Source organism: Impatiens glandulifera, chromosome 8, assembly GCF_907164915.1.
Source record: "Impatiens glandulifera chromosome 8, dImpGla2.1, whole genome shotgun sequence".
In the NCBI taxonomy this organism is placed as follows: Eukaryota; Viridiplantae; Streptophyta; class Magnoliopsida; order Ericales; family Balsaminaceae; genus Impatiens; species Impatiens glandulifera.
The window spans coordinates 1,225,803-1,243,145 of record NC_061869.1 but is presented as its reverse complement, the minus strand read 5'-3'; the positions used below and the strand labels follow the sequence as shown (position 1 = coordinate 1,243,145).

At 33.2% G+C, this 17,343-nt stretch overlaps 2 protein-coding genes and 1 pseudogene across 2 annotated transcripts; 1 reads left to right on the top strand and 2 right to left on the bottom strand.

Annotated features, from left to right (window-relative positions):
• Window positions 1-61: 61 nt before the first annotated feature.
• Window positions 62-2,866, bottom strand: LOC124912027 (pentatricopeptide repeat-containing protein At3g02330, mitochondrial-like). Its single transcript, XM_047452581.1, has one exon. The coding sequence runs from the start codon at window positions 2,646-2,648 to the stop codon at window positions 84-86; it is 2,565 nt and encodes an 854-aa protein (XP_047308537.1). The 5' UTR covers window positions 2,649-2,866; the 3' UTR covers window positions 62-83.
• Window positions 2,867-3,838: 972 nt separating this feature from the next.
• On the bottom strand, window positions 3,839-9,223 carry LOC124912024 (subtilisin-like protease SBT6.1). The gene is given in 11 exon segments (XM_047452579.1): window positions 3,839-4,189; window positions 4,335-4,395; window positions 4,471-4,974; window positions 5,636-6,176; window positions 6,178-6,699; window positions 6,920-7,183; window positions 7,282-7,466; window positions 7,760-7,876; window positions 8,249-8,401; window positions 8,470-8,598; window positions 8,665-9,223. Coding segments are annotated over 11 exon segments (2,736 nt in total). The 5' UTR covers window positions 8,830-9,223; the 3' UTR covers window positions 3,839-4,094.
• Window positions 9,224-10,915: 1,692 nt separating this feature from the next.
• Window positions 10,916-14,342, top strand: LOC124911635 (annotated as a pseudogene).
• Window positions 14,343-17,343: the final 3,001 nt, after the last annotated feature.

The following is a 17,343-nucleotide window of genomic DNA, read 5'->3' as shown; positions in this document are numbered from 1 at the left end:
CTTCTCCAAACAAGTTTCGAGTCTAAAACATAAACCATATTAATTAAGAATTAAAAGACAGCAAAACTTACTTGATTGTGTTCTTAATCCATAAGAATATCCTCGAACCAAGTCATTTCAACCATTAGCAAATGAAGTTGTTGATAAATCTCTTGGCCTCTCGGATGAGCCTTGTCCGCAACTAAAAACATATGTAATTCATTCTTAACTTCAATCCAGCTGCAACCCGGTTCCTTCTTCAATCGACCAGACCTCATCATCTTCCTAACCTCTTTAACTTCATCCCACATTCCGGCATCAGCATAAACATTTGACAATTGAATTAAGGCAGCCGAATCTTCATTATCCATCTTCATAATAGCCTTTGCTGCTATTTCAGCTATCTCAACATTCCCTTTCAATTTACAAAGATTCAGCAATGTTTTCCAAGTAACATCATCAGCTTCATACGGCATCTCTTGAATAACCTCCAAAGCTTTTCTAATTTGACCAGACCTTCCGAAAATATCAACCAGACAAGTGTAATGCTCGAGCTGAGGATCCACCCCGTATTCTTTCTTCATCGAGTTGAAGTAATTCACCCCTTTCTCGACCAGCCCCATGTGGGCGCACGCACGGAGGATAGCTACTAGAGTGGCGTGAATCAGCTTCAATCCCTCGAGCTGAAGGCGATCGAAGGTTCTCAACGCCTCGTCAGCAAGACCGTGATGAGCGTAGGCGGTTATCATCGCGTTCCACGTCACTATATCACGTTTTAAAGATCTCTCAAAAATCAGTTTACTGTCGTCCAAGATTCCACATTTCGAGTACATGTCCACCAGCGTGCTGGATATTAACACATCTTGTTGGAGATTGTGTTTCGTAATTTGAGCGTGGATTTGTTTTCCGAGTTCGACTGTTGCCAGATTAGAACATGTATCGAGAACAGTGGCGTACGTGTAAATGTCGGGTTCGGCTTGATCTTTTAACATCTTGAAGAAGAATTTTTGGGATTCTTCGCTTTGGTTGTGTAACGAGAAGCCTGAGATTATCGCGTTCCATGATATTATCGTTCGTTCTTCGAGCCGGTAATGAATCTTTTCTGCCTCGTCAATCTTCGCGCATTTGCAGTACATATCGACAAGTGAACTCCCGACACACCAGTCGAACCCCATGCCAGATTTCACTATTCTCGTATGAATTTCCAATCCTTTGTTAAGAGATTGTTGACTCGAACAAGCTTTCAATACGCTACCGTAAGTGAAGTCATCGGGTTCCATTCTGGATCGCAGCATCAAGACAAATAACGAAAGAGTTTCGCCTTCTTCTCCGTTTTGAACATAGGCTGCAATCACAGCATTCCAAGAGACAGCATCCCTTATTGGCATCTCATCAAACACTCTTCGTGCAATAAGGGAATCACCACACTTTCCATACATGTCAAGAACAGCATTCGCCACGCAAACTTGAGACCATAGACTACTCTTTAAAGCCAATCCGTGAATTTGGATTCCCTGTAAACGACCCTGGATCAATGAACAAGCACTTACTGCTCCTGATAGAGTTATTTCATCAAATGGAAGACCAGACTGAAGCAAACGTTTGAATATCTGCAAAGCATCTAATCCTTGACTACTTCGAACGCAGCCAACAATCATAGCATTGTAGGATTGCACACTATGATTTCTCAACGAGTTAAATAGCTTTCTAGCATCAGATAATCTACCAGATTTTGCATACATATCTAAAATTGAAGTTCCTACTAACATATCAGATCCCAAGTTAGTCTTTAAAGCATGAGCGTGTAACTGAGAACCAAAACCTACTTCACATAAAGCTGCACATGATCTAAAAACGCTAGCATAAGCAGATTGACTCACCCCAACTCCATCTCTCTGCATTTTCTTGAAGAGTTCCAAACCACCGTAAAGCTGTTCATTTTGAATACAACCTGCAATGGCAGCACTCCAAGAAACCAAATTCCTTTCAGGCATTTCATCAAAGAACTTCAACGATTCCTCCAATTTCCTACATTTCGCATACATGTCTATCAATGCACTGCCAGTTACCACATCACAATCAAAACCCATGAAGACTGCAAGTGCATGAACCTGTATCCCCATCTCATAGTTATCCGAAGAAGAACAAGCTTTTAAAACAATGGCAAAGGTTGCTCTATCCAACACCAAGCTCTCCATCTGCATCATCAGTAGGAACATCTCTAAGGACTTCCTGTACTTACCAATCTGTGAATACCCAGAAATTAACGTATTCCACGAAACAACATCCTTCACAGGCATTAAATCAAACATGGAATGTGCAACCTCCAGGTTTCTAGATCCAACATAACCAAAAATCATGGCATTCCATGAAATCATATCCCTGTGAGGCATTCTGTCGAATACTTTACGTGCATAATCTAAAGTTGAACATTTTATATACATCTGCATTAAGCAATTCGTTACAAAAACAGTGGGTGTGAAATGAGTCAATACCATCCGGGCATGAGCTTGCTTCCCCGGAAATATCGCCGCTCGCTGCGAACATTGTTGGAATATGTGAGAGAAGGTTCTCTTTCCTTCTGCTGCAACGGTAGTCACTGAACGGATATGACGAAAAGAATGAAAATGGAGTTGAGGAGACAGACTGAAGAGGAATCGCTTGAACATAGGTGAGGTAATTTATGAATGGCTGCGGCGCCATGCTCTACACCGACGGCGAAGGCGACGGCGATTCCTTCCTCCCAAGAAGAGAGAAAGATCGCTTCACAAAGTCACCGAGATTTTAAGAAGAATGAAATTATTGCGGCGGAGGAAGAATGAAGAAGAAACTGCCGTCTCTTCCAAATCAATGGCTGTCCAGCGCAGGGCAAGGCGGGAGAGAAAGGAAATTTGTTTTTCTTTTTACTAGTAGGGCATTTTTTATTATAAAAAATAATCAAACAAATACTTTTTTCAATGAAATATTTCTTTCATAATTTTTTTTTTTTTTTTTTTTTACCAAAACATTTGGATAAAAAAAAAATCTTTAAAAATTATTATATTTCAAATCCTAACCCAATATAATTATTTATTTATTTATACGAAATTTGCAACTAGGGATTACAATTATAATCTTTTTAGTTGTTTCTCATCTGATTTGTTACGTTATGAACAAGTTTTCTCCCGATTTGATCGAGATGGTATCAGGGCTGGTCTTAGGTAAGGCAGGTTTGATCTCTAAATCGACATGTTTAAACATGTTATTTAACCAATCAAACTAGATTAATTTTATTTAAAATAATACAAACTTATATTATATTTAGGGCACCTCAATGCTTGTGTCAATACTCGATGGTATTTAAGTCTCCATCGTTACTCTTTATATTTTATAAAAAATTTAAGTTTATTTTTTAATATTAATATGAATTTTCAATATATTACAATATATTACAATATATATCGTATTAAAAAAGTCGTTATATATAATTTTATTAAATAAAAAAAATATTTTAAAACCGATATATAGTAAAAAAAAATCTCCAAAATAAAATAGGACGGAAATAATATTTCCCAAAATAAAACAGGGTTGAATGGTACTTATTCCCCGCATAAATGGTAAATAAATTGTATTTGCTAGAGTTCTTTTCCATATGAAATTGTCAACTAAATGAGTTCCATCAATAGAAAATTTTGATGATTTTGGGTGCTCACTTTCCATTGACATGGAAGCATGAGAGTTAACTTTTTGTGCTCAATCTTTAGCACTAGTAACAGTTTACTATTTGTTTGACATAATAACATAAATTGATAAAGAAATGATCTTTTGAATCCGAATCTAGATTAAAAAAAATAATTATATAGAAAAATGAAAGATGTGATAAGCAATGGAAAAAGATATAAGCTTATGTTCTTCTGTACTGTGTAATGGGTGCTTGCTAGTATACACTATTTAAGTACCAGAGTCTACATAATAATAAAAATCGCCTACAAGAAGAAACTGAACATAATCATAATCGAAATTATAGTCAATTCTACAAAACTTACCATCATCATCATCATCAGAAATTCCTAATCATATCAAAGCCATTTTTATGATGATTGTGATGATATCTATTGCATAAGAACTACTTAAGGCTATAGGTTGGTGAATCGGGTGGCCGAATTCGAACCTTTCCTCCTCCTCCTTCGCTTTTGCCGAATCCTCCATAAGCTCAAGAAAAGCAGCAAACCTACCAAAATATTTCAAAAAGATGAATTCTACTCCAATGTTATATCATCTAAGGTCTTGTTCGGTTGGTTTGGGTTATTTCGGTCTTTTTAACCAGATAACCCAAACCGAACAATGGCTGAGTAAAGTACCACCAAAATACTAACCACAAACAGCGACAATGGCAGGAAGGAGCCAACGACTGGCAGCTAGCACGGACATGTCGAGCTGCACAAATAAAAAAAAATGAAGTACACGATGAAAATGCAAAAAAAAATTAAATAAAATAAGAGAGTTTCTTACATCATCTGCACTGAGTATACCCAAGTACTTATTCCCGGTAGACACGTCTTTTATCTTTGTTGAACCGGGACTTCTCAAATTGTAAGTCTCAGACGCAAAAGAAGAAGAGTTCAAACCTATCCCCAAGTCGAGGACTGGATAGCCTGGCAATCTACGGTTTCTACCCCTGACATGTAAGTTATATCCCTTTGTACCCCATACTTCAAACCTGGAATCACTTCCACATACCAAGGGCTTTCCAACAACAGCAGAATAAGCAGAAAAGTTAATATCTGTTCTTCGAGAAGGTAATTGGTTGTCATTTTGGTAGATGGGTTTGTCTATCCTCATTTTCCCTGAGAAAAGCACAGGATCTTTAACATTTTTGCTGGTGAAATCCAGCATTTTCCTCAATAGCAAGTAACAATTCGTAACCATGTGGCTGCTGTCTAGACAGTTGGAATCTCCGTATACTGCGATTCGACCACTGCCCGCATCAAGAAAACCAAGAATAGGATAGTCTGCCTGCATCATTCACATTCAAAGTCTTAAACATTAGCAAATCCCAATATAAGACTCCCTTTTATGTGTAAATATTTGTGTGTAAAATCTATCTTCTTTTATTTGTTTTTTTCAACCAGATGTAAGAGGCTAGCACAACATCAATTGAACCTTATACCTCAGCCTCTTAGATTAGAGTCTTTCGAATGAAGCTATCATGGGCGGATAAAAACCTAACTTGTGGTCTAATCCAACCACAAAATGAAACCGGTGACATGTTTAACCAAACGAAAAGGTATGTGTTTCTCAAAAATGTTTGGGCCATAACCCAACCGTAGTTTTTTTCTTAGACCAGAACCTTTTAATCCGGAGGAGGCTCACGCCATAGCCTCCCTTAATCAAAGTGTTCTAAATGGTTATAGACTCTTAGTTCAAAATTCTTACCACTTGAACTATTAAGGATGGGTAGCCCAACCACATTTTCATTTGTCAAATAAAAGTGTAATCTCACTCTGCTATTATCGATCGAAAAACATATTTGTTTTTGAAACACACCAAGCTGGGTCGACCAACAAGCTTCTACTTAAGAAGCAGAGACTCTAAAACCACACAGCTTTATTTTCGAGCGTTACAAATACAAATCAGGAAGAAAGAAATGAGAAACAGAGGACGGATAAGATTTTACCTTAGACTTGGAGCTTAAGATGTTCTGTGTGGCTCCACTTTCTGAGCTATCCATGAAAGGGAAGTTATGTACATACCCACCTCGAGGAAACCTAACAATATCTGTCCCAGAAGCATATCGCGTCTGCTCATCGTCAATAAAGAAATCACCATTCAAAATCTTATCACCAAATGCAATACCCAAAGGGGCCAACAGATCATTCAAGGCAGGAACATTAGCGCCACCTGTCACCGGGGTCCACCAACTTCTCGTATTATCATCGAAAAATCTCATTTTCACCATCGTGTCTATGTTATACCATTCGGAAAACACTATAAGGCCTAGCCCGGTATGAACAATGTCATCCCTCAGTTTCCTAATCTCCTCAGGGAAATACTCATCTTCAAGATCAACCAATAGGAGTGTTCCATACTGATGAGCGTCAAAACATGTCAGAGGCGAACCGAGAGTCTCAACATAATATCCAGCCTCCGTCAGCATATTGAACATTATGTGAAAATTTGTATGTAAATGGTCGCCATGCCAATCGAGAATGTCGACCATCTAACGAGTCTCTAGGAATATAACCAGGCGGGTATTTTATATTGTGAAACTGATCCCAAAGTATGCGGTTTGATCTCGGAGGAGTGGGGATCACTTTCAGCTTCAAGCGAAGAACACAAGTGCTGCTTCTTTTTCCAGCTTTCTCCTCTTTATCAGAAGGACTGATCACATTGAGAGTTATATTGCCTTCAATTTCACCGGAGAACTGAGCTCCTTCTTCTTTAATTTGTATGTAGAGGGCTAGGAAACCAGTCCAAGGCCAAATTACCTCTGAATATTTGAAATGAATACTAAGAAGATTACCCACTTCGTCTGAAGGATTCCACGTTGGCGAACCTTCAACATAACCAATTACACCCATCCCATTCAAAATGGTTGCGTTAAAGACTACAGGCATTGCACCCGCATAGAGTGGTTGTCGGCAAAAAGGCCACGAATAAGGACAATCTGTATAATCAAGTACACCAGGGAAGATGCTTGCTCGAGGTTTATAACTCTTTAGAATTTCAAAGGATTCTAACCTGACATAAAAATGATACATAACAATAATAAAGAACTTGATTTCCATGCAGGAGGAACGCTTCTTCGTTAAAAAGGGGTTTTGCTTTTTACTTTCATGTCACGCTTTAGCTGTTGTGCTTAATCGACCTCATTTTCATTTTATGCATGGACCATTTTCAAAAATAAAACTAAAATTGTGAAAAATACACACATATTGAACCGAGAGGGTGAAGAACTTACAGATCAACTCGTCCTGCACCTTGTTCATACATATTTGGTCCAGGAAGCTTTGAAGCGCCTTCAACAAGTGCTTGCTTCATGCTTGCGGGATTTAGTATTTTCTTTCTTTCAGTTTCGGGAATGACACTAGCTAGAAGGCATACTACCCCAGCCACTACTGGACTTGCCACACTAGTGCCCGATAAACTTTTACAACCTGTACTAATTTTCGATCCCATAATCTCCCTCCCATATGCCACAACATCAGGTTTCACACGACCGTAGCTATAAAAATAAAACAAAAAAGATTTCAGTTTGGCATATATGGTCCAAACAGAAATATATATCAAAATATATCCGCCCATCCATACGTATATACATACCCATGAGGGATCTCCCAAGTGCTCATGCCACGTGAAGAAAACGAAGCTATGTGGTCATTGTAATCGATGCCACCAACACCAATAACGTCACTTTGATCTGCTGGATTGTTTAAAGTACCATAGAGAGGTCCATCGTTTCCAATTGCCGAAACCATGATGATATTGTTAGCTGTCAATTACCACACCTGTTAAAAATTCACATAAAAAAGAAACATCCATATCTTATGAGGACTCCAAAGGGATATCATTCTAAGAAATAAAATCTTACATTTATCTCAAATGCATATACAAATTTTAGCAATAAACTTAATGCATAAAATCCCAAAAGGTTTGAAAATACTAAAGATCACTCTCGAAGCAGAAAGACAAATAAAACTGATTATCATGAGCAATTCTTCTAACCAAATAGTATACAAAATGAAATTCAGATGAAATACAAGAACAGATCACATCACAAAAGGCAAGAGAGGGAAGTTACCTTCTCCACAAATGGAAGATCCAAATAATCAGGTCCACCTATACTCAAATTTAGAACATCCATATTCATTGCAATAGCATAGTTGAAGGCATCTAGGAACCAAGAAGTGTACGACACCTGCAAGAAGCTGAACTCAACCTTCTCATAACTTTGCAAATGACAAAGTAGACAACAATCAAAAGAAACAGAAACCAGAATGTGGACGAACAAACATAAAAAAAACTTAATCTTAAAGGCCCCTATTTGGAAACACTTTTGTTTCTTTATCTGGATCCAGATCAAGATCCAGATGAGAAACAACTAACAACTAAATTCAACTTCCAAATGTGATACCATCTGGGGATCCACATTAAGAAGTATAACAGAAATGGTGTTCTCAAGAAGATAGCAACATCAGAGCTATGATATTTACCACTGATAAACACTACCAAGTGCGAGGAAACAGTTGACAGGAGGTATTATTAATTATCCATGACCAGTTTACATTACCTGAGCATCTGTAAATACGCGAAATGCATAGATTTCAGTGTCGGGTGCAAATCCAAGACACTCTGAATCTTCACCAGCAATAACACCAGCAACAAATGTCCCATGACCAAGATTATCATTCAATGTATCCTCATTTGTCCAATTTGTCCGCTCCTGAAACATAAATTATTTATAAATAGATAGGGCTAAACCTCTATATGGGATCCTTAGGAGATGCATACCTTGATGTTTCGGAAATGTGGGTGATTAGCTCGGATGCCAGTGTCAAAAATAGCCATCTTCACTTTTGCACCAGTATATCCTTTGGACCAAAGCGTTTCGGCACCAAACAATGATGTAACTTGAGATCTCTGAAACATCAATCTTAAGTAAAATTCATAAACACTATATCTTGTTTCTTAACGCAAATCACTTACATCCATCAAGAGGTTGCGTCTCCCATCAATGCTGAAATTAATGGAAGGAGAAGCCACACCATCCTCAGTCTCACTAAACGACATTGCCGTGAAAATCTTTCCAGGCCGCTTCTGCCCATCGACAAAAGCTCCAACTCGCTTCGTTTTCTTACCAAGTAAGCTCATTTGATAGCTTAAATCTACCCATACATCTTTAACAAGCTCCAATTTCCGAATCTCCTCAATCAAGCTTTCCTGAACCCCATTGTCAACCTCCACCAGGCCGAAGTCTGTTGGAAACTTCGCTGCAGGGTTCTTTCGCTCAACCCATTTCCACCCGCTAACTCTTACGCTCTCTTCGAGATAGATCTTGTGAGCTTCCGCTTTTTTGTAGTCATGAAATCGAACAACATAGTTCTTAGAATCAGTTACTGTAACCTCATCGGATCCTTCTATGATCGAAGTTGAAGTTAGGGTTTGATAAGCAATTCTGGTACCATCTCCATATATTCAGCATTTTTTAGGGCTTAGAGGATTAAGAATTTAGCAGGATTCATGAAAATACAGACTTTTGAATCTGTTCTCCTATAATGTCCTGCAACATCCTTTGAATAGGATAAGTTTTAAATATTAATGTGTCCTTCAACTTTTGTTAGTTGTTCAAATTGACATCTAAAGTTTATTATCCAAATTAACTATAAAGTTTCATATATATAATTAAATCTATACCAAATAATATTATAGATTTAAAACAATGTTCCCTATGTTTCTTACAAGAAAAAAGAGAAATTGAAAAAAGTAACTTTTATTAGCTTTTTCAATTAAATTTTTTTTTTTGTTTGGTTAGGATGTCTTGTTTCTCTTTTTATCACTATAATTTGAGTTGGAGTTGTGTCGGTTCAGCATCCTATTCAATCGAATCAAAACTTGTGTTTCAAATTTTTATAATTTGAATAATATTATTAGTCATTAGTGAGTCGTTTGTTGTTCTTACTCTCCAATTGTGTTGGTTACCGTATTTGTGTCAGTCTCTTTCTTAGCAAAAGAAAAAAAAAAAGAAGAAATATCGGATTAAAAATTATTTTTATTTCTTTTCGATAAAGAGTTAGGTAACTTATCCTCAAATGATTTGTATTAGTTTATCACTATTTCAATCCTATAATAGATGATAATTATTATTTGGCAAACCCTATTTTAAGGTTATTTATCAATTTTTATTTTGTGGTTCTGAATATTTGATATAAATTATTTTAATACCGTTTTATTAGTTTGTTTAGTTGTTATATTTTAACCGACGTTAAACAACGAGTTTATTTTTTAGTGACTTTTCATAAATTGTATGATGGTGATGTATTTTTCATTTAGAGTTTTTTTAAAATTATTTATAATTTGATATTTAAATTATAATTTGTCTTTTAAATATTATTTTGTATCATTAATTAATTATTTTTTAATAAGTAACTCTTAATTAAATTAAAATTAATTTCTTATAAAAAATTAAAATAATTTAGAATGTAGTTGTAAATTTTATATGAGGGGCTAAAGTTATAAAATTATTAAAATTTGGACTAAATGTGTTATTAATTGTATTAAATGACTATTCCTTTTTTTAAAATGTTCAAATAATGCATTAATTTTGAAAAAAAATAATTTCAGACAACCCAAATATAACCAAAAAAATAAATAAATCCTTCACCAGATTAAGAAAACAAAAGGATTACAAAATTAACAAAAAGGAAAAAAGAAATATAACGTGGCGGAAGCTGTATCTATTATAAATATTTTTATTTAGAATTCTTATCGATGTGGAAACGTCTTCAACCAATCAAAAATCTTAAAAGTTCATTCGGTAATTTCTATGGATAAGATTTTCTGACGACTCTTTTGTTTGTTTGTTCTTCTTCTTCTTCCTCTTCTTCTGCAGCCAGCAAATGCAATTCATGGAAACAACTGAAAGCAGTAAGCTCTCTATCTCTCTCTGATCAAAATTGTTCATTTTAATCCAAGATAACACTGTATTCCTTGCTTTGTTTATCAGTTTATTATAGCTTTCTGATTCAAGAACCAGAGCAAATTTCCCAAAAACAAAACAAAAATTACTTTCATTCTTAATAATCGGTTTTTGAGAGTGAGATCGACCAGTTGTAGCCAAAGAAATGCTGGGGGAGTTTGGCAAAGATAGACCAATTAAAACCAATCACCACCGAATCCAAGCTTCACCAACTGCGGTATCCGAACGAAGAAGAACGATGCGACGGTGAATCAGTGATCGATGGATGTGATTTGTCGCCGTCATTTGATTCAGTGGGACTATGCACGTAGTACACCACCGATTTCGGGAATAGAGGAGACGATGGCGCTATACTCGTCGCGTCTGATTCCGATTTTGTTTGAGCCATTTCCTCTATTTCTTGCCAGAATACTTGAATAAATTGAAAGGATTTGTTTGCATATCTATCTTAAATTACTTAGATAAGTAGAAACGTGTAAACAATTGAGAGTGGGAAAAGTAACGGCCGGTTTTGGGAATGAAAACCGGAAAAGATTCTCCATCTTTGCATGTTACCGACGCTAAAACGTTGTTTGGCAACATTTCCATGTTTGTCGCTAAAAGAATTATTGTTGCCATATTTTATTTTTATATTTATTTATTGTGTGTGATGAACCGGAATCTATGCATGAGAAGCCGGTCGAATGATTCAGATTACATACGCCATCATCTTCAAAAGGATAGAACCGCTAGATTCAAGCCTCTAAACTTTCTCAACTTGAACAATTTGTCCCCTCAATTTTTTTTATGTTGTGCATGACCCTTGAACTTTTAGGATTTGGAAAATATTAGTGGGGATAAATACATCACCTTTGACTTGACAAGAATATTAAATTTATCCAAGATATCCATAACGATAAATATATAATATTTTATATGTATATCCATAACTTTACTAATGATGTCACATTTATTCAAATGGATAAAAAATATATAAAATGTTAACTTTTAGTCAAGTTAAGTAATTAAGATCACCCTCTTCAAGAGATCAAAAGATTGGGATGGATAATGTGTTTTCATGTATTATTATTATTTTTTTACTAAGAAATTAAAAGTTTTTTCATGTCAATTATGATAACTGTTAAAGATAATTTAATACAATAAAAAATAAATAATAATAATAAATTGTACACGGAAGATCCTGATTGCATATCTAATTAATTAAATAATAACTATTTAAAATATAATATTTTCACATTAATTATATTTAACTTTTTAAATAATTTATTAATATATTTAAATTATAAATTAAAATATTTATATTATGTTATTTTAAGTAAAATTTAAATAAATTATTATATATTACTTTTAAAAATTATAATATTTGAAAATTAATTGGAAAATTAAATAAATTGATGAAATTTACAAAAATCTTAACACTCCATTGACCTCAATAATCACTATTATCACTTAAGCTACCTTATAGAGTTATCACGTCTTAATTTTAAATAGACTAAATTTAAAATAATATTAAATTATTCTTAATCTTAATATATAATAATATAATTTTACCCCAATTATTATTTTTTTATTTCAATTTTTATAACTCTTTAATATAATTTTTTTTGTTATATAAAAAGAATTGCAATTAAGTTATTAGAAATTATATATAAATTTTAATTAAGTAATTTTATAATTATGATTCATAATATGACAAGATTAATAAAAATAGTGTAAATTGTAAAAAGCTAAATAAAAAGCAACTAAATAAAATATTAATAAATTGAAATTATAAAGTAACTGAAATACACTATTTTAAATAACAGGTTCATGCACTATTTAAATAATATATTTTTTAAACTTTTAAATCTATATTTAAATAATATTTATAAAATAATTAGTATGTAAGATAATATTTTTTAAAACTAAATATCCATAAAATACAAAACTTTGGTTATTTATTAAAAGTGGTAAACTAATATATATTTATTAAAAAGTGTAAAATAACATATTACAAATATTTTATTTTAAATTATTTATAGATCATGGATAATCTTGCCTAAAATAACCCAAAATTGTTTAAAAGAGAGCCGCATGCATGTCTAAAGGAGAAAGGCATTTCAAGCTTGATTCTCGAAAGAAGCAATTGTTTAGCTTCTCTATGGAAACACAAATCATACGAACGTCTTCATCTTCATATTCCTAAACAATATTGCGAGCTTCCACTAATATTGCCTTTCCCTTCTACTTATCCAACTTACCCAACAAAACAACATTTCATATCATATCTAGAGGATTATGCACGACATTTTGGGTTGGTTCCATCGTTTGGGGAGACTGTCGTTCATGCAGAGTTCGATAATGTAAGTGGTTATTGGCGGGTGAGGAGCCAGACCAAGGGAGGGGAGATCAAAGAGTATGTCTCTTCGGAGTTGATTGTCGCCACGGGCCGGTGAGAATGCTGATGACTTTGTGCCGGAGATTGAAGGAGTCGACGAGTTCTTGGGGACGGTTGTTCATAGTAGTTGTTATAGGATTAATGGTGAATGTTATAGAGGAAAGAAGGTTTTGGTTGTTGGATGTGGGAATTCAGGAATGGAGATATCTTTGGACCTTAGCGATCATGATGCCATGACATCTCTGGTTGTTAGAAATACAGTAAGTTATATTACTCGACACAAAATATTTCAATCTTAAATGAAAACATATATATTTTTAAAGATAAATAAGTTTTTTTTATTATCTAAATGGTTTAGGGTTTAGGATTTGTATCAACTTTGATTTTTATTTATATTTTTAACATAAAGGTTGGGACTTGGGAGTTATAACATAACACAATCTATACACAAACCAATTATTTAATTTAGTTCTTAATACAATATTATATATTTACATAAGTCAATTTTCTTTTTCTTAAGGTGCATGTTTTGCCTCAGAAGATGTTTGGAAGATCAACTTTCGGCATATCTATGAATTTGCTCAAGTGGTTCCCCGTGAAGATCGTAGATTATTATTTGCTCATGATGTCATGGATCATACTTGGGAATACAGCTCGATCGTTATGGTCTAAACCGACCAAAGATTGGTCCCCTCGATCGAACTCAAGGGCATTTCTGGAAAGACGCCTATCTTGGATCTTGGTACACTAGGGAAGATTAAAGTTGGGGACATTAAGGTAGTTATATTCTCTTTTATTCTAAAAAATATTTTTCTAATTGTTACGAAAATAAATAAAGATTGCTAAAGGGCGATGTTGATTCACATGTATGATAATTAAAGGTACGACCCGGAATAAAGAAGGTAGATCGTGACTCAGTCGAATTCGTAGATGGAAGCATGGAGGAGAATTTGGATGCTATCATTTTGGCAACAGGTTACAAAAGTAATGTACCAACTTGGTTAAAGGTACATGATCTTATTTTTCTTTCCAATTTATTATTAGAATTAATTAATCAAAGTACGTATCAAGTTAATTGGTTAACCTTTGTTGGTGAAACATTTAATCAGGAGACATGTTTCTTTTCCAAAAAGAACGGGCTTCCTCAAAATCCTTTTCCAAGAGGATGGAAAGGCAATAATGGTTTGTATATATGTTGTCGGATTCACGAAACGTGGCCTGCTCGGTACTTCCATGGAGGCAAGATGGATAGCGGAAGATCTTTTTATTGATAGGAAAAAATCTATTTTGAATTATGTCTCATTAATATAAATTGTTATTAGGGTTTGTGGTTTCTTGTTGATGAACCTAGCTATATTTGTTTAGGGTTATCTCTACTTTGAGTGGTTTTTGTTTTTAATAAAGTTATTTTGACAAGGAAATTAATCTTATGAGAAAAATTGTGATTAGTTAATCTTAGTAGATCATTTTATTATATACATATATATATTTTCTTTTTTTGAAACTTACTATTTGTACTATTAAGTAACATCATAGAGGAAAAAATAAAAGTATATAAGGAAAACATGACAATTAAAGAGGAAAATTGATCCAAATACAAAAAAATAAATCAAATTAACAAAAATTAGATTACATTTTATTTTCTATCATTTCACAACTCATCCTTAGTCAATTCCTCCCTACAAACCATCTTGTTAATTAACCTCTAAACTCAATTCAAAAGAAAAAGGGAAATTAGTTGATAATGAAAGAATGCATGATTTCCTCAATAAGCCATATTCCAAGCCTTATTTGAAAATTTGCTCAATTGAAATATGAATAGCTAGTGATTTTTTAAATCGGTCTAGATATAAGAGATGACTTAATGGTGTTGAAAACATTGTCCATGTCAAGTATTTGACGACCTCGGTAAGTTATAAATGGTCAACCCAAATAATCGTGATATTATATCTTAGCGAGATCTATAAAATTTTCACGTTGGTCAATATTATACCTTGTTGTTGAAAAAGGTTATGGGAAATCTTATGGTTTTCTAACAAATAGTAAATATGTGATAAAGGAAATTGCCGTTGCTCACCGTTATTAATTGTACGGTGAAATCGCACTCCATCTTTCGTTAATATATGGAGTCAATGTATTATTTATTTTTAAGTTGATTAAAATATTTTTTTGAAAACAAAAAGAATGTACGTACCTAGTTAGAATATAACTAATAATTAAGTGATCATAATTAAAGAGATTGTAGGGAAAAGAGTAGACAGTGATCTTATGGTCGGGGAGGAGGAATTAGGAGACGACAATCATGGTCCATTCACACGTGATTGCCATAACTGGAAAGCATGCAAATAATATTATTATATATATATATGCAATATCATTTTCAAATAAATGATCAATATCGATTACTCTCTAATATGAATGGATGATGAACAGTATATTACACAGTACGTACGTAGTACATTAATTAATCAAATTAAAGTGATTCATGGTCGGTCGAACATGTTATATCACATTTCCATTTTTAGCTCATGATTTTCTTCACCCAATTGGTCCACCCCGAAGACCCATCTTAATTTCAAACATCTGATCACGCGCACAAATCATACTTTAGGAATGGGCTATCACTGCAAACTTCATGTATGTGCCCTCTAATTCAAAATATCTCATTTTTGGTTAATTCAAATGGTTCATCACAACTAACTCATAGTCAACATGAGACTTATCGTACGTATTAGGCATGGGTTGTAGCTCGCGTTGTCCACTTCCCTAAAATGTGATAAACCTCTAACACAGTTTTAAGACATAGGGTCGGATTGTAGATTTGGTGTATTACTTTGCACCCCTCGTTATTTTCAACATATCACTCAAATCATCTAAAGTTCTTGATTCTTTTGTTCATTTCTTTCCATCTGAGTTTTGATGTTTCTTAGAACTTGTAAGAAAACAAACTTTATTATAGGTTTTTTTTCTCCATATAACGGGGTAGGTATATTACATAAACATTTAATTGGATTGAAATTTTGAAATATGACACATCATTCCTTACACTTTGTTATCAATATTTTTTTCGCTCTCTATTAATATTACTCATATTATATATCCATCATATATAATTATTATTTTTTTTAAGAATTCTTTTAGAAAAAAATATCTGTTAATTAGCTTTTTGGACTATGTATGGTTATTGATCAATAAACTTTGATATAGCCTTAGATTACCAAGTTAGCATATGGCATAAATTTCAAAACTTTCATGAAAATAATGATCCAATAAAAAGATTAAAAGATTCAAAATATATACCAACCGGAATATTAATGTTGTCGTATGAATAGTTGACCTGGTTTTAAACAAATGAATGGTCCCTAGCTCCTTTAATTCACATTTTACACATTTTGGTTATAAATGAATTATATATTGTAAAATTAATTAATTAAAAGTACTATTTCATTTATCATGTTCCCATTAATGTCGGCATTGACTCAAAATATTATATGCATTGACCCAACCCAAAACTCTCCTTTAGTATGCGATCAATTGAAAGGGATGGATCCTTTTTTACTTAGCTAGTCAACATATATAATATATAATATATAATATATAAAAATAAAAATAAAAATAAAATTATATATATACAATGATATTATAAAAATATTAGTTGTTAAAGCTAAACAACAAAACCATAACATCATTGTAGAGAATTCAAATAAATAATATGAAGGTTTCATTTTCATAAAAATAAACTCTAATTTAAAAATAAAATACACCCTATCATTCAAGTTAAGCTGTGAAAAAAGAGAAACAAAAAAAAAGGCACATAATTACAAACTTTTATTGACATGATCTCCCTTGTAGTTAGTTGTAACTACACTATAAAAAAAAAATATAAGCTTTGTCAACTTAAGACTTGTTTTAATAATAAATGCAATAATGATTATGTTCTTGTTAATAATTTTAGAATATATATATATATATATAAGTTGAAAAATGTTATATTATGTATTGGAAGAAATCTAACTAAAAAATCACTTATATTTTTAATTTATTATATATTAATAAATTGAGATTATTTGGGTAATTAAATTCAATTATTCAACTAATCCGATAACATCAAATTCTTATTGAATTAAGTCATTTTCAATCACTAATTTAAAAACCAAAAAAAATGTTTCAAAACTTAATTAAATCAATAAAATATATTATTAATTAATTATTTATACACCGACAACCCATGTGCAAGCTGCTAGCCTGCTGCTACCGCCTACCGGCTTTCTAAAAGCTTAAAACTTTGTTTGTTTATATTTTCAAACCAAAG

What these genes read in the sequence shown, in the direction of transcription:
- LOC124912027 (XM_047452581.1), bottom strand. Translation starts at nt 2,648, where the DNA reads ATGTTCAAGCGATTCCTCTTCAGTCTGTCTCCTCAACTCCATTTTCAT.